The sequence below is a fragment of the Eleginops maclovinus genome, chromosome 8 (assembly GCF_036324505.1).
Source record: "Eleginops maclovinus isolate JMC-PN-2008 ecotype Puerto Natales chromosome 8, JC_Emac_rtc_rv5, whole genome shotgun sequence".
Classification (NCBI taxonomy): domain Eukaryota; kingdom Metazoa; phylum Chordata; class Actinopteri; order Perciformes; family Eleginopidae; genus Eleginops; species Eleginops maclovinus.
The window spans coordinates 18108677-18130675 of record NC_086356.1 but is presented as its reverse complement, the minus strand read 5'-3'; the positions used below and the strand labels follow the sequence as shown (position 1 = coordinate 18130675).

General features: G+C 40.5%; 1 protein-coding gene across 1 annotated transcript in view; it reads left to right on the top strand.

Moving 5' to 3' along the window:
* The window catches only part of col5a1 (procollagen, type V, alpha 1), a 78441-nt gene that overhangs the window by 31442 nt on the left and 25000 nt on the right, over positions 1-21999 (top strand). The window contains exons 5-30 of the mRNA XM_063888937.1: positions 2648-2779; positions 3983-4078; positions 4529-4576; positions 4677-5039; positions 5527-6090; positions 6832-6888; positions 8696-8737; positions 9683-9745; positions 9836-9910; positions 11947-12039; positions 12447-12503; positions 12627-12680; positions 13082-13135; positions 13268-13321; positions 13428-13481; positions 13589-13642; positions 13904-13948; positions 14597-14650; positions 15164-15208; positions 16268-16321; positions 16408-16452; positions 17090-17143; positions 18025-18069; positions 18238-18291; positions 19208-19252; positions 19620-19673. Of these exons, the coding sequence (XP_063745007.1) occupies positions 2648-2779; positions 3983-4078; positions 4529-4576; positions 4677-5039; positions 5527-6090; positions 6832-6888; positions 8696-8737; positions 9683-9745; positions 9836-9910; positions 11947-12039; positions 12447-12503; positions 12627-12680; positions 13082-13135; positions 13268-13321; positions 13428-13481; positions 13589-13642; positions 13904-13948; positions 14597-14650; positions 15164-15208; positions 16268-16321; positions 16408-16452; positions 17090-17143; positions 18025-18069; positions 18238-18291; positions 19208-19252; positions 19620-19673 (2355 nt within the window). The remainder of the gene's footprint in view (positions 1-2647; positions 2780-3982; positions 4079-4528; positions 4577-4676; positions 5040-5526; positions 6091-6831; positions 6889-8695; positions 8738-9682; positions 9746-9835; positions 9911-11946; positions 12040-12446; positions 12504-12626; positions 12681-13081; positions 13136-13267; positions 13322-13427; positions 13482-13588; positions 13643-13903; positions 13949-14596; positions 14651-15163; positions 15209-16267; positions 16322-16407; positions 16453-17089; positions 17144-18024; positions 18070-18237; positions 18292-19207; positions 19253-19619; positions 19674-21999) is intronic.

Below are 21999 nucleotides of genomic sequence, written 5' to 3'. Positions count from 1 at the left end.
CAGCTCCGGAAAGAATTAAAGAGAGCACTCCAAATGTTTCTGAAATCTCAATCTCTACATGTATGGCAGCCATTCCAGTGTCTGTTGAATTCCAACAGAGAGAAACATTGTCAGTACTTTATAGAATACAATAAAATAAAGTTGAAATTAATTTAACTCAAAGACTTATCTATAAATAACAAAACAAGAGAAAATTATAATGCTGAAGTGGTCTCTTAATTTTTTCCGTGGCTGTATATATATTGGTTAATAATGTACAATTGTGGCTAATATTGGGCTTTGAGCCGTCAGATTTAAATAAACTGTGAAGGTGTTCACAAGGCAGGGAGGGTCTAATGAGAGGCGCTATGAAGTTGCATCATGGGAGTTTTTGGAGCTTTACTCATGGAGTAGAAATGAGGACATTATGTTTTCTTTCACAATTTTCCAATCAAAGTGTAATTCTGAGTTGCAAGAATGCTACAACATGTTGCTTTTGACTTTCCTTTGCCTTATCCATCTGCGTTTGGTTTTATTCTCAGTTCCTGGCCGTCCAGACCTTTTTAACACAAAATTAAACTACAGCTGGCTTGAACTGTTTGTGCTGAATGATCAACTCAGCCCAGGTCCACATTCCCTATCCAGCTTCTTCTCATCCGCTTTTTCCCCTTTGGCTATAGAGTGAGTAATATCAAAAGCAGCCATCAGATTAGAAAGCCTCAGTAAGATCCTTATAGGAGCAGACTTTTCTCTAGGCAGTGCACACGCCTCTTCCACTTTGTACATGTCACACATCTTTAAACCGCTCTCGGTGCTGCGAGTATGTTCTCATTAATGCCAAGGTGTGTGATTTATTATCTCGTCTTGGTACAGTTACCACTTCAGGATCCTGACATTCCTCTGGCTGCTCTGGGAGAAAAGGAGTTTAGAGGAAAAGAAAGCTGAAGAATGGCATATGAATAGGAAAGCAGTTGCAGGGCTGTTTTGTTGTACAGAGGGCTTATTCCTTATTGGATGTGACCTCATTTCAAACACTGAATTCCCATCATCCCCTTTCAGTGCAGCTGTTACACGCAGTCCTGCCAGGATAAGGGAGATGGAGTAAACGCTCCTTGCAGATCCAGACTTTAGCTAAGAGGTAGCCATCTGATTATTTCCTGGGAGCTTTTATAGTTCCGAGGGGTTGTGTAATGGCTACTTTCTGTCTAAGAGGAAGTTTGGGGATTTGTTTGCCTGCAACCTAAAGAAACCCTGTGTTAGCATGAGCCAAGGAGTGTTTTGCAAGCGTTATTAAAGCATCTGAGACGGGGAGTTCTGTGTGGTGTGTTCGACTGTCACTGGTTAGACCACAAATGCAATCCATTTCAGTTTGTCAGACAGACAGATACCCTTGGAGAGTTTGAGTTCGTAAGACATGCTGAGGGCTTTCAGATTGGGTCGTAATTGAAAACATTTCCTCCTCTGTGGTCCGCTCTCATGGTTGCATCACTCCATGATTCCCACACCCCCATGAAAATATATTTGTTTCAGCTGAGTTTGATTGATGAGGAATGACATCACTGCGTTTGGATGTGTGATCGGACATGTTTGGATAGACACAGTACAGCGTTTTGGTGCCATATGCATTCTGTGGCCCAGAGAAACATGTGGCAAACACACACACACCCGTCTCCCTGTGTAGCCTGGGGATCCTTCTGAGCCTTTCTTTTTTTTCCCCTCTTGTTCTGTCTTGAACTTTTCTTTATCAATCTCTTCCTCTTCCTCGCTTTCTTTAAATCTCTTACTTCTCCTACTGTTCCTCCCCCCACTTCACCTCGAGCAGCTTATGCACACACACGCCCCTTTAAACCAAATCAGGTGAGCTACCTATACCTGCAGGTCTGCTCATGTCTCCGTGTCACACGTGCTCAGTTGATCCATTCATCCAACATGAATCACTCACGTCCTAATTGATAATAATGTATTATGTATTATTACAGGTATATTATATGTTATAAAACTGTATTAATTCCTTGGTGAAATTCACAAGCTACTCAGTAGTATATATACAGTAGTAAGAAAAAAACGAGTTTCCAGCTTTAATATAGCATAATAGAACGTCGTACAATTATATAAAATACCACTTTCTAAAATGGGCTTTTGTGCAGATATGTACCTTTTACTTTTGCGTACTTCAAGTTCATTTTGATGTTACTTTCTTGCACTTTTACTGGTAACATAGCAGGTCTTCTGGTTGTAGAGTATTTTTAGTATTTTTTTGTTTTAGATTAAAAAGAAGGAGTTTTCATACTCTCCCTTCACTGTTAAAGACTGACCTTGTGTGTGGGTTTATGTGATCCTGTGGTTGTGTGTTTGTTTGTCTGCAGCTACATAATGTCCATTGTTCCATGTTCTCTTGTAACTCCACTCTGTGAGTTTTTTGTCTGAAACTCCGGTGCTCATCTCTGGTGTAAAACGACACTCTTGGACCCCGGACAAAGTTCTCCACCACTTATTCAGCCCTTAGCCTCCCCGTGGCTTGACCTAGTTTCTATCTCTGCCTGTTCTGAATGTGATAATGCTGCACACAGATGTTCTCCCTCCCGCCATTTGTTTGCTTGTTTGTTTAGATGCATTACTTGTAGCTATGTCCAGTGAGTCACGACTTCCTGTTTCTTGTGGTTTCCAGGGAGACATCCAGCAGCTATTGATTGTAGCAGACCATCGTGCTGCCTATGACTACTGTGAGCACTACAGTCCAGATTGTGAGGTTCCCGTGCCCGACCAGCCTCAAAACCAGGACCCCAACACCGATGAATATGTGAGTAACCAGGCCTTTCTTCAAGTTCTCATCATTGTAATATGTTCCTTTGAACTCTAGAGCTTACAGTGCAGATTTGTTAACAGGAGGCCATTACAAGAGGATATTTTGGTGTATTTTTGCATACAGGACTTTGTAGAAACCAGCCAGAGAAGTGTGCCAATGGCTGACCTTTCTCCAGGAAGTTCATTTCCCTTAATCCATAATTGTCTGTGATACTAAAATCAGATCAGAATTGGATCCTGTGCTGAAAAGAGCCTCTTGGCTGATACAGGAGAACTGCACCCTGCCAAAGGAAAGTGCTGACTGAAGAGATCGAGCTTATCAAGCTGTGCAGTTAGTTAATAATGCTCAGGAATGATGTGGTGCCTGCCTAAGCCTGCATCCCTGCACTACACCATTTCCTGATCTGAATACCAATACGCCGTGTGCTGATTAAAGGTGTGTCAGAGGAGTGTTAAAAGATAAGACAGGAAGTCCTTCCTCTTGACCTTTTTCCCTGCCCCAGGGGCCTGTCAGAATGCATGCAAGGTACACAAGAACTTGACCTGCTTTCTCTCTAAAGATGTCTGACAGATTAATTAACAAAGCAGCGGAGGAGTAATTTGTCATTCAGTCGTAACAAGTTGCAACAGGGAGGTGCGGCGTGAGTTTTCCAAGAGTAGAAAAGCATTCCTCCGCACTTCTGATCGATGGCCATTCCAATCGCACATACATCAGCCACACCCAGCAGCCGAACAGCGCACCATGTTGGAAAATCACCAATGTTTTTCAATTTTATATTTTTTCTCAGTGATATCATATTATTATTTATGTGCTTGCATAAATATATTGTGAAACTGGAATAGGTGTAACATAAATCAATATTCTATTTAGTAATAACAGAAAGATAACCTGAAAAAGGAACTAAAATAAACTAAATATTCATTCAAAAAAATATGATACTAACCAATTCCCTTCATTGCAAATAAAATAATTATACATAGACATATAGTATATGCCTATCATTTTTTAGAGTTTAAAGAAGTAAGAAGGTTGGGGTTATCTATACCCCTTTATAAGCTAATTAAAGGACTCCACATCTTATAAAATGTCCTATTTTTGTTGCCTAGAGAATAGATTATATGCTCTATCTCCAACCAAAAATCAAATGTTTTAATATGAATAGTTATTGCAATTTATCTTGATGTTTCGCTCTTTCAGAACACAGAGGAGGACAGCTACTATTATGAGTACCCTTACTATGAGGACACCGAGGGAAAGCCTGAATCTGATGCTGAGACGACAAAAGAAAAGAGGGTATGCTACCATCATATGTTGGCCAATATTCATGTCACGTGTTAACGTTAATACAGTCGTATTGTTTCACATTCTGTGCTGCATGTTAATCTTTTATCACATTCCAAGCTTATAAGGAGGTTTTGTCACAACCCTAAACAAAAGGATTTGTTTTGTTTCTTTTTGTTATTTAGGTATAGAAATGGGATTTCTGTGCTTTGAAAAGTCCCATTTCTAAGAATTTCTATTTCTTTGATAACACAAGTCTGAAACAATCCTATGTAGCCACAGCTTGAATCGAATTATTCTAATCGTGTAATACTAATTCATGGAAAGAAGCCTAATATTTATCTGCAACTGTGAATTACCATCTTGCAAATGAAGAGTCATGTGAAAAAGGCGAAAAGCTTGGAAGTACTTGGCACAGTTCTCCTTCAAATGCTCCAAAGTAACCACCTTGATGCCTTACAGGTGACAGATGGAGACAGCGTGGTGTCTGAAGTAGGGGAGGTTCTGAAAGGTTCTTATGCCATTGGCGGCAAAGTGACCTCCATCTCCAGCAGCTCATCCGCTGGCTCATCCCTGGCTCATCCGCTGCTCATCCGCTGGCTCATCCGCTGGCTCATCCGCTGGCACATCCGCTGGCTCATCCGCTGGCTCATCCGCTGGCTCATCCGCCGGCTCATCCGCTGGCTCTTCAGGAAACGCCACTTTCTACGGAGACGCCTACGGAGAGGAGACCAGCCCTTACGGAAATTACGATGGCTATGATGGCTACGAGACCTACTATGACGAGGCCACGACATCCCCCGATACCGACTCCTCCAGACGGGTCACCATCACCAGCAGCAGCATTGGCACCGGAGGCGAGGCGGACCTGGCAGCAGGGGGAAAGATTGACCTGGGTACAGCCACCAGCATCGAAAGGCGGGTCACCGGTGGAGATGGATCTTCAATTACCATGACCACTAATATGACATCAGTACGTTACTTAATAACTTACTCGATGATTGTGTATGACCTGAAGGTCCAACAGATGTACTGATAAGCTGTTAAAACATATTTAAAATCCTATTATTTATATTTTCACATACTTTACGCAAGGCCCTCCTGACAATATGAGTTGGAGACATAAGCAGGGTCTTCTTTGGGCCCCCTGCCTCATGTTATCAACAGTAAATCCACATGGAGGAAGCAAAGCCGATGTGGAATGTTCAAAAATTGTCAGCATTAAGAAAAAATTGCCTTTAAAAATATCTCACTTGTTGCAGTTTTGGGGAAGAAAAGTACACACTAATGATATTTTTTTTTTTTTATTCCGTCTTATAAAAATAAAATATAAAACATAAACTCAACGTAAAGTCAGAACTGAAAGCAATGTTCTTGATTGTGTAAGTCATTTGTATACACAGGATGTAACCCTTGCTGCTAATATTGGACATTTTATTAACAATATTGTGTTTTTATAGGTTTCAACTTCCGTCGGTGACTATGGTGATGAGTATGATTTTGGAACCGACAATGATTACACCCTTGGTGCAGAAGGGGACTCCAGTTCAGTACATATCAGTGGAGGTGGAGGAGGCAGCAGCAGTACCGCCCACATTGGAGGTGGAGGAGGCAGCAGCAGCAGCAGTACCGCCCACATTGGAGGTGGAGGAGGCAGCAGCAGCAGCAGTACCGCCCACATTGGAGTTGGAGGAGGCAGCAGCAGCAGCAGTACCGCCCACATCGGAGGTGGAGGCAGCAGCAGTTCTACCATCACTCTCGGGGGCGGGTCTTCCTCTGTGGGAGGATCTTCCAGCTCTGGAGGGGGATCAGCCAGTGCCGGCACCGGAGCAGGGGGCTCCATCGCCACCGGAACGGGCCAAGGCGTTGAAGGAGACGGCGACTACACAGACCTGGATGGGTTCAAGGAGGAGCACCTCACCAACTACGACGATTTAGATGTGTACGGCCCCTACGGAGACATCGAATATGACGATAGAGATGGGAAACTTCTGCCTGCTGAGACCGATGAGGGATATGGACAGGTGAAGAATACGTGAAAACTGAAACTCAGGGCCATCTTCTTATCCCAAATTAAAAAAAAGATTCACTATAAGAATTGTTTTTGGTACACTTAATTTGGGTTGGGCAATAAATCAGTAAAATAGTGCTATTGAGATATGAGACTATATATCCATCTAGATTTTGGATCTAAAAGAAAAAAGCGATATGGCATTAGTGTCTTCATTGAAATTGTGTATTTTTCTGAACCTACCAGACAACTCTAGCTGTTCTATTATCTGCATTTACCAACTCATTATACATACATTACTAGTTAGTATTTATCATACATCTCAATAAGTATTTTGTTGTAAAGCACCAAGCACCCTTACCCTACGATTTGGGTGCCATATCGACATTATATATATATATATATATATATATATATATATATATATATATATTATCTTATAGGAAGTTAGTTAAACCGTTCCAGGAAAGGAAACCCCTGACAGAGGTCCTTACTCAGATTTCCTTCAGATCGCATAAATTGCCCTGTGTCTTATAGAAATTAAGTATTTTATGACAAGTTGCTGACCTTTTAATGTTTATTAATGTAATCTGTTTAATACAATTAATGTTTGTATATTATCTGGCCCCTGGCTTCCAGTCATTTCCTCACAAGTTGAGTCTCCCTGATCTAGAAAAGGAGCAGGAGATCATGGTGAGGGTGTTGGAGAGGCCGTTGCTGATCGTGTGTGTGTGTGTGTGTGTTTGGTGTTTAGGTCCACGGAGCCCGTGGCGAGAAGGGACAGAAGGGAGAGCCTGCTGTTATTGAGCCTGTGAGTATCACTATTTGAACAACATGCTTGAGCAGCAGATGTAGGCGGCCTGTGATTGTGTGCACATGGGCGTGTGCGTGGATGTTTCTATTTGCCAGGATGTATGTATGATCCTCATCCAAACACAATCCTCCCATCACTTCTGAAGCGGAATCCGGACGCCAGACATTAATCAGGGTCCGAGCCTTCCTTGTAGTGTCCTCGGGCAAGGCATCGCTCCTCCAAATGTTTACGCTGTGGTTCAGATGACCAGCAGAACAGCCATGTAGGGATTGTCAATAATCTCCTGACAGGGTTTGGGAAGTGTGTAAACACGGGGGGGATGAGAGGGAGAGACAAGCTGAACAAAAGGGAGTTAGAAAGACTTTTCCTGCATCTCTGCCTAAAACAAAAGCTTGGTTTGAATGAAACAGGTGGCACAAGTCCAAATTGATTTAGATATTAATTCTATATCTCCTTCGGTTTGTTTGCAGAGGGAGGTAAGAAGGAATGTATGTCTCATATTCAGCTACAGCTGTTTCACTTTAAACAAATGTCACTCAGTATACAGCCCTCTGTGACTGAGTGTCTTCATGTTTATATGTGAGAGTGTGTGTGTGTCCACTTTCCTGATAACCGTTTGTGTAAGCATATTCAACCAACTAAATGTGTGTACACACCAGCACTCAGTGTTTCTCTGCTCTTGTAAACATGAATGCATTCACATGTTTTCCCACAAGCTGTAACCACACACACACACACACACACACACACACACACACACACACACACACACACACACACACACACACTGCAGGCGAGACGTAGACATAACCTGAGATAAATCAAAGATCAATTGCAGTGATTTTGGGATGGGAATGCTACAGAACAGCTTGGGGGTTAATGACAGACATCACAGTGGAATAAATGGGATAGTATGGGTTTCTGTCTTCTGTAAAAAAGAAACAGGAAGCCCAAATGTTACCACAAAAGCAAACACATAAACAATGTCTCTGCAGCCACAAAGCCGCAACAATGCTTCTGTGAGTCAGATGCTGTATGGTTGTCTACACTAGTGTTCATTTTTTTTACATTTAATAAATGTAATCTCAAGTTGAAGAATAATCTTCATCAGAAGGAGCTCTAACTATTTTTAAATGATTGACATTTTTGTCTTTTTTAGATATCAGATTCAGATTTAGCCAACATATGTGTGCATCACTGATCATCATGATGTTGGTACCATCCCTTTATCGCCTGCCTGGAAAAAAGGTTGTTAGCGAACATATGTAGTAAAAGAATACAAGTTAACGACGCAAACGTTCCACACCGATCTGAGAGGATTAGTTTGTGTAGCTATGGTGATATACGGCAAAATACCCACTTTAATAAATCAATTGCACAAATTCAAATCAAGGACACATGTACAAACAGGCTTTAATTTGCTTGTTAGATCAAAAATTATTTCATCTGAATGTGGGAAAACAAACGATGACTTCTTCACTAGTCCTTCCTTCAACTTGGACACGTAAGACAGCGCCTTAGGGTGTCTTTGCCTCCGATGCCCTGCAGTGGCTCCCCCTCCCTGACTCCATGGATTGATTGAAATCATAAGGGAAGTGACAGACAGGAATGTGCATCAAGTTTGACTCTGGAGTTAGAGAGCGGGCAGGTGTTGGGACATGTACTCATGTGGACTTTAAGCACAGCTTTGTGTTAATGAAGTCAGAATTAAGCGTGTGTGTGCACCTGCCGATTGATCCACACACACATGAGATTGTTGTGGGGACTCTGGAGATGACTAATGGTTTTTCTGCTTGTGTTTCAGGGAATGTTAGTGGAGGGCCCGCCTGGGCCTGAAGGGCCAACAGTAAGTCAACCTGTCTCTCCTTTACTTCCTCTCATTTTCTATGAATATCTTCCTCATGTCATTTATCTGTGTAATCTCTGTGCATTACTAAATCTGAGGGTGTGTATTTGAAGAATCTGACACGGTACATTTCATGATACAGGAGTGAGCAATTAAATACAATCCAATAATGTAAGCATTGCAGTTTTTTTTAATCAAATTTTAGGAAAACAATCATAGAATAAAGAAAACCCTATAATATGCAATCTAAGTCAAAAAGGTGTATATCAAATCTGTGGGATTGCATTTGCATTAATCAAAGCCCCTCTAAAATCCAACATTATAGCACTAAAAAATGTAACGAATAAAGATATTCTTGTTTTTCAGTAAGAAAAAGGTCTTGACGCAATTTTAAGGTAAACTTATAAAATCAATTAAACATGTAAACAGATAGGGTTGCAAATAAAATATATGTATTACTATTAATAACAAATGGATGCAGTGTTTTGTAAATATAACACATCACAAAACTATTTTTCCTTACACAATCCATTCTTCTCAAATCCAAGTTTCATTCTGTGCTGTGAGTATCCCGGCTATCTGATGTAATGCAAAGGTAGTGGCCAACACAACTCCCCTGAAGAGAAGAGGACTTGCCCAGATGTGCAAGAACTCAATTATTTATCCAGGACCTTTTTTTCCAGACACAGTTGCTCTTGACACCCTGCAGATGGAGTCCCACAGAGTCCAGCCATTCAAGCGCCAAGCTATAGACAAATAAAGAGCGCCTCACGAAGAATTTACAACTCCACAAGCTGTCCCATATTGCCTCATGCATTCCTTTCCCCCATGTGTGACCACTTTGCCAGATAAAAGGGAGGGTGTTTCGTGTAGCAGACGTTCCTCTTCCTTTGTGATGCATTATGTATATTATGTGTGAAATGAGCTTTTTTTTTCTTGACATAGGGCCTCCCCGGACCCCCAGGTTCTTCTGGCCCACCAGGCAGTTCTGGAGATTCTGGAGAGAGGGTGTGTTAAATAAAGCTCTACAAATACACAAACTAGCCACCTTTCTGTGTTTGTGTGTGAACTCATGTTTGTGTCGTTTTTTCAACAAAGGGTCCTCCTGGTCGTGCTGGTCTTCCTGGTGCTGATGGTCTGCCCGGACCCCCTGGTACTGTCCTGATGCTGCCTGTAAGTAAATAAAATAAAAAAGAAGAGGAGGTGATGTGCGCTTTCATGTTTACCCCCACTTAAAAGTATTCACCATGTGACTTTATGGAGTTGTTTAGCCTCGTTCAAAGCCAAGTATGATGTATCATTCTCTGTTTTATCAATAACCGTGACATGTGGTTTACACAGTGCAGAGGAATGAAGGGGGTTTCCTTCAGAACCTTCCTTCCTTTGATTAGCCTTTCCCCTACAAATATATTGTAATGCAATCTGTGCTTTAGCAGCTCCTAGTGGCAGGTTGAGTAACAGTGATGTGTCCGCTCACCTGTAGGGATCACGCTCAGCCGTTTCGACTTGATAAACTACAATCTGCATAAAATAAGATAATATATACTTTATTGATCTCAAATTTTGATTTTTTTTCATTACAGCAGGAAGCTAAAACAAGGCATTGTACATAAGATGTTGCTGCATTGCAAAAAATGTCCCAAATTAGGATCAATAAAGTACTTATCTATCATTTATCTATCTATCTAAATAAAAAGAGTAGAATAAAACAAAAATAAAATATAATCATCTCAAATAGAAAACAGAACTAAAGAGTAAAATGTAAACAATTTGACAGTGAAACATAATTTTGAAGTACTATGAAGGCCCAAATTACAGCTAAAATGAAAGGACTTTCTATCTAGTTTTAACTTATTTAAGAATTGAAGATGTCATTCAAGGAAGTTTCCTGGATTCAGACAGGAAGCAGAGTTCTCTCTGTAGCTTCAGCTGCCTCCAATGACTCAACAACCACACTTCTCCTGCTAACAACTTCCTGCGCCGTCTACCTTTTTGACCGTTGTTTTTCTTGTGCTTTGGAAGACGTCTGATGCTGCTGCTGTTGGATCTGATTAGTTGTACAGGTGTGAGCCTGTGGTTTCAGGGGTCCTCTGAGCCGTCTGGACAGGAACTCCAGTCGTTCTGGTGTATCCAGCAGAAAGCAAGGCTTGTAACTTGATCCCTGAGCCCCGAGTCTAATGGGAAACATGCATTGTTGTTTCACCCTCCTCAGCAGAGAACTCTTTAACTGGGTGTTAAAATCGTGGAATTAATGGCTGAGATGCCTAACAATATGTTCTTGCTTAAACGGTATGATGGATAGCGATGCATCTTCTCTCTGTTTTCCTGACATATGCTCTACCATGAGGTGTTGTTGTGTGAAAAACACAACGTAGTTCCCATCAGTGTTTGTTTGCTGTCCCTGGCTGCACCAGACAACAATTTGATTTAGCAGAACATTTTGTTCAAGGCTCAGTGATGCAAAGGAATGTCGGGGAAGAAGAAATGCAAATTAGTAGGGGGAATGACAACAAAAAGCTGAAGAGAAAAATAATATAAGACAGGCTCACAGATCGGAAGGCAGGAAAACAGATCTGCATATATTTGATTGTGACTGAGATAGCGAAAGGAAGGGCCAATATTTAATCAAACTCAGCAGAAATTCTGACAGTAAAGGAATAAACTGTGGGCTTTTCTCAATACTTGAAAAGTGTAACTCTGAAGAGGTTTATGATGGCTGAGCTGCAGTACATCTGACTCAGCGCTGTTTTGAACAACTGTTTGTAATTTTGCTTCTTGGTTACCGTGTTTCTGTGATTCTGCTCAGAGTCACTGAGGTGTTGCTGTGCATCTGTAAACTACCAGCCACCGGAGGACTGTGTTCTGTAACCCAGCACGAGATGCCTGTCCCAAACGTACCAATATTGCACCACAAACCTGGATATTCAACCGTGGTGCAATGGCGGCGTATCACCACCAGATGCCAGTATAATTTGAAGCTTGTGGCCTTTATTGGTGCTGCTTTGACAGCAGGAGGCTAATGCTCAGTTTCACATCTGTTGCATCGTTTTAAGAAGACAAAGAAAAATGTTGTTTTTGGGAATACAAATCACATTTTCATATTGTTGCAATGTTCATTGTTTTTCCTAGCTTTTACTTTTGTTTTGCCATAGTCTACTGTGTGCTGGTTTATATTTTTTAATGCAACCATTTTTTGATTTCCTCTATAGTTCCGAATGAGTTCTGGTGGAGACTCCGGACAGAAGGGACCTGCTGTGTCAGCACAGGAGGCCCAGATGCAAGCCATCATGCAGCAGGCTAGGGTAACTGTTTACACATAATGTAACATTATACATTCAGCAATCTCGCTTCTCCTGATGAAATATGTCTTACTTTTCACATTGTTTGTGAATTTTGTAATATTTTTTCTGATCATTTTTTCCTCTTAGTGTCTATAGTTATGGCATAACTCATTGCTACTCCTTCATTATTATCATTTTTTTTAATGTCATTGATATATTTTATTACCCTGCGGTTGCGTTCAAGCATGCATCATTTATGTAAAAATGTTTCACAAGGGACAGACACACATATATCTACAGCACACCCACACACATGCAAATGAGTAACTGCATGTTATAAATAAATATAGAGCAGCTTTTATTCTGTGATCCTTTATTCATACCCTTTATATATCTTGTATATCTTTGTTTTTCCTTCCTGTGTTCAGCTGGCTATGCGCGGCCCTACAGGTCCGATGGGTTTGACTGGCAGATCCGGCCCTCTGGTACGTGTTTCAGAGACAAACTCAGACTTGGAATCACTAGAAATGTTAAATGATAAATGTAATCAACAGTTCGTAGAGTTGTAAAGTTAATATCCATTAAATGGTCTGTTGCTTTTTCTTCAGGGTCCCCCTGGTGTCTCAGGCCTGAAGGGAGAGTCTGGAGAGTCAGGTCCTCAGGTATGAGATGTAAAAATGCAAATCATCAGAGAACATGTTAACCTGAACAAATGAATTGTTAAACAGTTTTGGCTTTGCGTCAGTTCTACCACAGTGTTTTTGTGGGCTGGTAAATATGCAACATTTACTCTTATGGTAGGGTTTTGATGATTAACCGTTTTTTTTTCCTCGCTCGTTTTGTCTCATTGCCCCTCACAATCAGTGAAATTAATTGGCCAGAAAAGAAACAAAACACATCAAACTAAAGAGGAGTTTGACTGAAAGCAATTTTATATTAGAGAATTTCTAAAGATAAGGCTGTAATTGCAATATTGTTCATTTTAGCCATCAGTGTTGTGCAATCAAATACTGATATTGTGACCCTCCTTATGTTTTAACACTTACACGTGTGTTTGTTTCAGGGACCACGTGGACCCATGGGATCCGCTGGACCCACTGGAAAGCCTGGCAGAAGGGTAAGCTGAAGTAGAAAAAAGCGTGCAGCATATGAATGTCTTTAATGCACATTTTGTCGTGCCGATTCAAAAGCCGGGCATATTGTAGTCCTTTCAACAGACAGCTTATGTAACCGTTGTTCTTTTTTACAGGGTCGTTCTGGAGCCGACGGTGCCAGGGGCATGCCGGGACAGTCTGGACCCAAGGTACTCCTTTCCCCACACACTTCAGTATCTCCTTATGCCAGTTTGAAAGTGGGTCTTTGAAGCTTGTACAAGACGTATGGCACCTGACTTCTGTTTTGCTCTTCAGGGAGACCGAGGCTTTGATGGTCTGGCCGGACTTCCTGGTGAAAAAGGACACAGAGTAAGTTCTTTTGTGGTGCTATCAAAGTGTGTTTTTTGGAAAAAGTGCACGTGTGTGTATTTGTTTCGACATGTGCCACTGTTACATCTGAGTGTTTGTTGTTGTAGGGTGAATCTGGACCCTCTGGACCTCCTGGTGGTCCTGGAGAGGATGGAGAAAGGGTAAGGCAGAAAAATGACAATTTATCACCTTTTTTCACTCCTTTTATATATATATATTTTTAATCTCCACTCACTTTCATCTCCTTCTAATCTGCCCCACCCCCTCCTCACCCCCAGCTGATGCAACATGATCCCCTTCTTTCCCGCCCTTTTTTCCTTGTGACTTCCCATTATCTTTCCCTCCTCGTCACACCCTCACTTTATTTCCATTATCATTCACTGCCTGTTCCACATTCTGACCCGCTCTTCTCTCCTTCCTAGGGAGATGATGGAGAGATCGGACCCAGGGGACTTCCTGGCGAACCAGTGAGTGATCGCGCATATTACCTAGAGACAGCGTGATAGAGCTGAGAGGGCCCGCTCTCATCATGTCATTGTGTTAGCGAACAATCAAACGATGTAATGATGTCATCTGTCATCTGCAACCGCTGTTCATATTCATATAAATGGAGATTTCTTTTAGCGTTATAAGGCGGGAAAGTGTGTGTAGATGAAGCTTTGGAGGTGAGAAAAGCAGGCATCAAGCTTGTTATAATAGCCTCCCACACTGTCAGGCAGGATGTTCCCCATGGAGGGAGGGAAAGGAGAAAACACCAGCATATCTGCTGTTATGACTTACTTCGTCCACCAGGGTGTGCTACATTGGTTTAAATTCAACCTGACAGGAATATAGGTCTTGTTAGGTAACCATAGCTGTGAGGCAAAGCACATAAATTCAATGTTTGATAGGAGAGCTGTGGGGAATAAATGTGTAGTAAAGTTAAAAAAAAGGAGTTTCAGCATCCCTAACAATCTGACGAAGGTAGAATATCCTCAAGGACATTTGCGAAGTCAGGTTGTTTCCTGAAGTATGATTCTGAAACTTGATTTATCTCTGCGCATTAAATAATTCACCAGTTCCTTCACAGGTGTGATATTCTCAATCTCATTTCCTTCCTTTCTTTTTTTTCCTAGGGGCCCCGTGGTTTGCTCGGACCAAAAGGACCTCAGGGACCTTCTGGACCCCCTGTGAGTCCCTGTACCCTTTCCAAATTCATACTATTACAATAGCTTTACAGTTTATAGAGCAGAATGGTTTTTTTTCGCCATCTTATAGAACAAAAGACACCGCAAACACCCACAGGGAAATACAAAACTCAATATATATCAGACAGCGAACACAAAGAGCAGAATATTTTATTGAGTTTAACTCCAGCATATCAGACAAATGTGTACAGCGGAGCAAACCTAATGTTTATATCGCCTCAACAGATTTAATTTAGCATGGACATTGCACATCAATCAAGAAGCTGATTTGAAGTGATATCCCTGCGCAGGATGTATAAATCTAACAGTACAAAGTTTACTCTCAAATTCATAGAATGCAAAAGCAAATCTAAAGTGTCTTTTATTTATTTTGAGCTGAGAGTAAGTTTTATCAGCTGAAAGTGCACTCAAATTACACAACTTTTCAGTATAAGACAAATATTCTGGCGTTCTCTTATATTTTACTAAATGCCGTGTTCGTCTCCTCTGCTGCAGGGTGTTACTGGAATGGATGGACAACCTGGACCCAAAGGAAACATTGTAAGTGAAATTAAATGATTTGATCGCAAATATTTAGTGTCAGGAAATCTCTTTTTCCCAGATAAAACCACAAAACACTCACGACTAGACATGAAAATATTTGCAATTCATGATATCATTCTGATTAGTCAACACATTATTAAATAACAATTAGACATACTGAGATCATTTTACCTTACACACATAGCCCAAATATTAAATATTCTCAATGCATCACATATAATGCACACACCTTTTTAGTTCTATTTTCCTTGTTTTTTTTAACTTCTTTTGCTACTTTTTTATTTTAAGTCACTCATTGAAAGATGCTGTGTATCCCGATCAATAGTGATACACTTTGTAAATATTATATCTTCCTTTCATCCCTGCAAACAACTGTCACCAGGTCTTAAAGTTTTTATATTATATTCAAAAAATGTTATCCTAAATCCCCAGTTTTTTCAAATAAACATACCTATTGACATACCTCGCCAAAGTGTACAAACGAGGACAGTTACAACATGCCTCTTTACAATCTCGTTTGGAAGATATTGTTGTTTCTCTCTCACTGACTCACACACACACACACACACACGAGGAAACTCAGCAGGTAATGAAGAATACACCGGCTGTGTTTGGATCCATTTGAGCAGTCCAGCCCGACTACTTGTATCATTCCAGGTCAATTTCTTTTAGCGGCCGACCTTAATGAGAGAACACCAGGCTGAGCAGCTCCTGGGAATGTTCCAACTAGCTGCAGATGGAGCATCCACACCTTTCGCAGACCTAATTGATTGCCATTTATCGAGAGGGAATGTGTTGTGTGTTTGTGTTTCAGCAGTGTCTGTCATTAGGGAATGCAGGTGTGAGTTGCTGTTTAGGTATAAGAGGGTAATCATGCACTGATGAACTGCGGGACAGCTTCTGATTTATACCAGCCGAAAGCAGCATTTCACTTTTAATGAACCATATGGAGCAACAAATCACTCGTACCGTCATGGGAGGTTTTACTGAAGAAAAAAAAGGAATCAATCTTTGTGTTTGTAATGAGATTTCTAAAATGAACATTGTTTTGTTCAGGGACCTCAAGGAGAACCAGGACCTCCCGGACAGCAAGGAAACCCAGGAACCCAGGTCAGTGATGAACAGGTTGTCTGCCATTTGATTTTTCTCTTATTCATCACGTAAAATGTTCTGAGCACTTTGTGTCCTCTCCACAGGGTCTCGCAGGGCCCCAAGGAGCCATCGGACCACCAGGAGAGAAGGTAAGATACTGTAATCACGAAAGAACAATCACATTTAGTGAAACATGCAGGTGAATATAAAGTGCCAGCTCGATAAAACGTCAATAAACACAGCATCCAAATCTTCGACACTGCATGAATCGCTCATTCATTTGCATGGAGCTGAATGCCAAGTTGCTATCTTATTCACTTCCAAAATGCTTATCACACTATTATGCAAATACGCCCCCCCCCCCTCCATCCCCATGCAGGGCCAAATAGTGCCGAGTAGACAGCACACACAGATTTTTAATCCTGATACATTTTTAATCCAATTTCAGCTAAATCATATTTGCCTGTTTATGTGGGGGGGCATTCAGTTTATATTGAGCAGTTGGACTTTGTAAATGAATAATGTCGGTCTTTTCTGATGATAAATTAAACACTGGAAGGCGGTGGTATTTGATGAAACAAAACTGGAATTGAATAAAGGCTTGTTTATGAAGTAATCATTTTGTTAGCATGTTGACATTAGCATTTAGCTTGAAAACAGCCTCACAGAGCTGTTTGCATGGCCGTGGAAACTCAGTCTTGTTTTTACAGACTCTTATGATGCCTCTAACCTCTGATTTCTTGGTGTTGTGTTATTTCTTCTCCTAAATGTTCGTCTTCTTTTCAGGGTCCTACCGGGAAACCAGGCTTGCCAGGAATGCCAGGAGCTGACGGTCCACCGGTGAGTCCATACACCTCTGTCTTTTTTAATAATTTACAACGGCCATAACTGTGAGAATCGAAACTTTCAAAGCAGTACATGTTTAAAAAGCTCTGAAAACACACTGAGATAATGATTTGTCTGAGACATGTCAGCTGTCGGAACAACCCGCCCACCCACACTGTCTTTCCCATCTTTGCACAGACACCTGCACTAATGGCAGGTGGGTCTCAAAGGCATTAGGTGGCACTATTAAGAGAGGCTGTGAAATATGAATAGGGATTTTGTGAAGGAGAGTAGGAAGAGATGTTGGACTGCAGACCCGTTACAATGTCCCCAGGGTCTTTAATGGCTTTTAGAGTATTTTTGGAGTGGAAATAGCTCAGCCATTTACACACTCAGCTTTTTTTATTCCTCCATTTGTTGCATCTTCCACCCACCGCAGTATTCTCTCACTCAATTTCAATGCCCTCTCTAGTATCTGTTTCCCTCCCCGCCCTTTATAACATCACTAAAAACCCATCTGAGGCTTACAGAGGCTTCTGCCTCGTGCGAATAAAATCAATTTCTTTCCATTTTTCCTCTTCTTCTTTTTACCGGAGATCCATATTAGAATGTGCATTTGAACACACGCATGTACAGTATGTGCTTCATATTATTTGCAATCCCAAAACGGCAATTGTTGGCTCTTAGAGCCCAGTAATAACCGGTAGTGCTAAAAACACTTCCCAACAAAATCCCAAATGAGATAATACTAAAAAGGCTCTTATTCTAATGTTACAGTTTCATACATCCTGCAAAGTTTAACAACTTAATGTGTTGTTATAGTTATTTGGTGTAGTATTTATGGTTTTAATTATCCAAAATGAGATGCAATAATGTGCTTTGTTAATATTTCACAGGGTCACCCTGGAAAGGAAGGGCCTTCGGGAGAGAAAGGACACTTGGTAAGTGATTTCGTAGCTTCATTGATTCTTTTGTTTATGTTTTTAAGTTTTCAAAGATAATCTCCCCCTTCTATTATGCTATTTCAGAAACATTTACATAAAACATTTTGCATCGATAACTTAGTGTGTGTACTGCTACAAGCTCTTTCTAACCATCTGTCTACACAGGGCCCTGCTGGCCCTCAAGGACCCATTGGTTATCCTGGGCCCCGAGGCGTGAAGGTGAGATACATTTCAACCACTAATAAAATCTTTTGTATTATCATCAGGTAAAACTGCCCGGCAATTAACAACGGTTATGGGCCTAAAGTTGCCCATTATCTTTTAACTATCTTTCTGAGGAAAACAGAATGTTATTATTTACAAGGTTTCCAACAATTTAGTGAAATTTTGTGTAAAAGCTTCAAAAAAATTCAAAACCCTAAGTTACTGCTCAACTTCCAGGCAATCTCTAGAATAGACTAGCCTCTGCTTTTGTCAAACAGGTCGTAATATTGCAAAGGACAAGACTTGAAGGTCATCTTTTCAGATCGTTCTTCCCTTTGCATAAGGTGCTGCTAGGGTTAGTCACAGGGCCGAGGGCAGCTCAAGGCGCTCGTCCCTTTCGTCAGTATCTGCCTGATAAAACCAAGACAAAAGAAATACCATCGAATTAAATCTGGGCTTGGACTGATCCAGTCATTAATGCTTCCATTGAAAGAGGGGATCACACGAGTGGCTTGACTTTTAGCTGAAAGTCCCACACTTACATGGCTGAAGTGTCTGCTCTCTCTGGGGAGATAAGATGAAGGGTCAAGAAAAGAAGTAGTGAGTATTTGTAATGCATAAAACACATCTTGATGAATCAGTTACATAATATTCCCCTTCATAGCACCCATGTTTGACACTCTAAAGAGAAAAAGAATCATTTGTGGGGGACTTCAATGACTGAGCAGCTGTAATTTTTGAGCACATGGGTGGATATCTTCCTCGCTCATGGTGGGACTGAATGATTTTATTTCCTCAACATTAAATGAACCAGACAAGACCTTAAGAAATCATTTTCATTCATAATGACTGTCTGAATCAAATGCACCCTTGCTTTTTATCTTACGTTTACCTTATCCTCCTGTAACATCTGTCTGTTCTTGCATCACAGGGAGCCGATGGTGTGCGCGGTCTGAAGGGACACAAGGGTGAAAAGGTAAGAGAGCTCAGACTCGGCTTAAAACGTCTTGGAAAGTGTCTGTGTGAAAGAAATAGAGACTGGTGACGTCAGAGAAATGTAGTAAATGTGTGAATAATACATTTGTAGCGGGAGTGTTTAATGCTAATGGTAATCTCAATGAAATCCTGTGAAACTGTTGCTGGCACAGAAGAAAAATAAACGCTATCAACGGTTTCTATGGCAACAGGGGGATCTTGCCAAGACTCTGCAACTGTGTTGGTGTGCTTGTCTTTGAGTGTGTCTGCATATGAATGCCACACACATAGTTTTAATACCTGTATTATTCCGTTGTTCCTCCTTTATTGCGTCCTCACCTATTTGTCTCTTTCTTTCTCCTACCCAGGGAGAAGATGGATTCCCCGGCTTCAAAGGAGATATGGGAATCAAGGGCGACAGGGTAAGACTTCCTTGTTTGTAATGTACTCAGCAGTCTCTGTCAATCACTTCTACAGCGTTTAGTTCTAATGGTATTTTTGTTGGTGCCGCTGACAAGACAATTAGATTGCTTTCTGTTGTCCTCAGAGCCACAAACAACTCACTGTATTAGATCTAAAACAAACGAGACATTTTCTGCCTGTAGAATTGTATATAAACACAAATCGATTTATTTGTTGGTCCAACTGTGCAAAGCAAGAAACAACCATGAAAAACAATAACAATTTGAACCCATGTCTAAGTAATATGTATTAAGGTAATATAAAAAGGTAAAAAAATGCCATTGCTTAATATTATCTTTCCTTATTTCCTAAGAGCTTTTTTACAGCCCATAATAAATGGAAGGAAATAATTATCAATCAAAATATTTTCAAGTATGTTTTTAGACTCAAACCATGCCTATTTTTCATATTTTTCACGTCATATTCTTACTTTAACATTTTGTTTTTATAATTATGTCAATCTCACTTCTATTGGCTGGCGCTCCAACTATGGCTAAGGGGCGGGACATCTCTCAGTGGTTGACCAATCACAACGGGACTAGCAAGCTAACCAATCAGAGCAGAAAAATAAGAGACACAAAATAAATATATCAACCTGAAAATTAACATTATAGGGCCCCATCAAAATTGTGTATTGCTATACTTGTAGCAATTGTACTGTACCTTGTTTCCTGGGTTTAGTTTTGTTTGGGGTCACCTTTACCTGAAGGAAGTGAAAAAGCCCCACACCTCAGGGGATTTTAGCCCCTTATGGCCTAAGCCTCTGTGACTCCAGTGGAATTGTGGGTAATGAGCAAACATAAGGTGTTGCTCCTATTGCCAGCTGTTAGCCGGTGTGTTTACGTGAGCCGTTTCCAATTCCACTTCTATCACCTCTTTCAAATAAGTCTTAACCTCGACAACTTTTAGAGAAAAGCACACGTTTGATAGGTGTACATAGGAATGATTTCCTTCTCCGAACGGCAATAGGGATTTACAATGTCAGGTACTCTCTTACATTGAGAAACATGAATCGCATCAAACATCAATCCCCACAATCCCTGACCGGGCTTTATAACTGAGCGTAGAGAGGAAGGAGAAATCAATGGCTCTCTAAACCCCTTCAAACCTGCAAAAGGGAGTCGGGGCTCCAGCCTGTTTTAATCTGGGAATGTAGCAGATCCAGATGAAAGTGAGGCTTTGAGAAGGCCCCCTGTTCTGGAGGAGATGCACATGGACCAGAATCTAAATGGCTTATTTTAAAGCATGCCTATGAAAAGTGTGTGTGTGTGTGTGTGTGTGTGTGTGTGTGTGTGTGTGTTCAGTTTATACTGTTTTTCTTTGATGAGCTTTACAAGTGTGAGTCAAGTACAGTTTGCTTGATGTCGTTTTATGTGTGCTTGAGTGCAGTTGAGTGAGTGTGTGAGTGTGTGTGTGTGTGTGTGTGTGTGTGTGTGTGTGTGTGTGTGTGTGTGTGTGTGTGTGTGTGTGTGTGTGTGTGTGTGTGTGTGTGTGTGTGTGTGTGCGCGCAACTTCCCACAAGTCTTTAACTGGATACCTTTCACACACCACTGGGTCTCTGCAGCAGCGACTGGTTGTCAGAGCCAGTTTGTAAACTGTTATTTGGCGGGTGTCCTGCTATAAGGGGAGCAGGTTTATAGAGTGAGGATAATAGGGTGGCTAAATGCTTTTAGAGGCACGCAGCAAGGATAAACCCTCGCCTACACTCTCCCAGGAGCTTTAAAACGGTGGCTTGGGTTACCTAGCAGGGATGGACTTGTTTGTTTTTAAAGAAACAGTTGCCCATGTGCTACAAATGTAAGGAAAATACTGTTAATGCCATAACAAAAATCAGGTTTCTCCATTATGTCTCCATACATATTAATTCTTTGTGCTAGCTGATTAATGCAATTATTACATTAAATATAAATGTAATAAACAAAAAATGACATTGCTTGATATTATCTTTCTTAATTTCCTTTTTTATACAGTTTATAATAAATTGAATAAAGGAAATAAATATTATTGAATACATTACATGAGTAAAGTATTGTTTATGCATTTAGACTCCATACCTATTTTTTAAAATCTTTTCCACTTCATATTCTTATTTTAACATTTTGTTTTATAAATATATATATATATATATTTATAAAACAATATATATATATATATATATATATATATATTTATAAAACAATATATATATATATATATATATATATATATATATATATATATATATGTACATATATATATTTATAAAACAATATATATATATATATATATATATATATATATTTATAA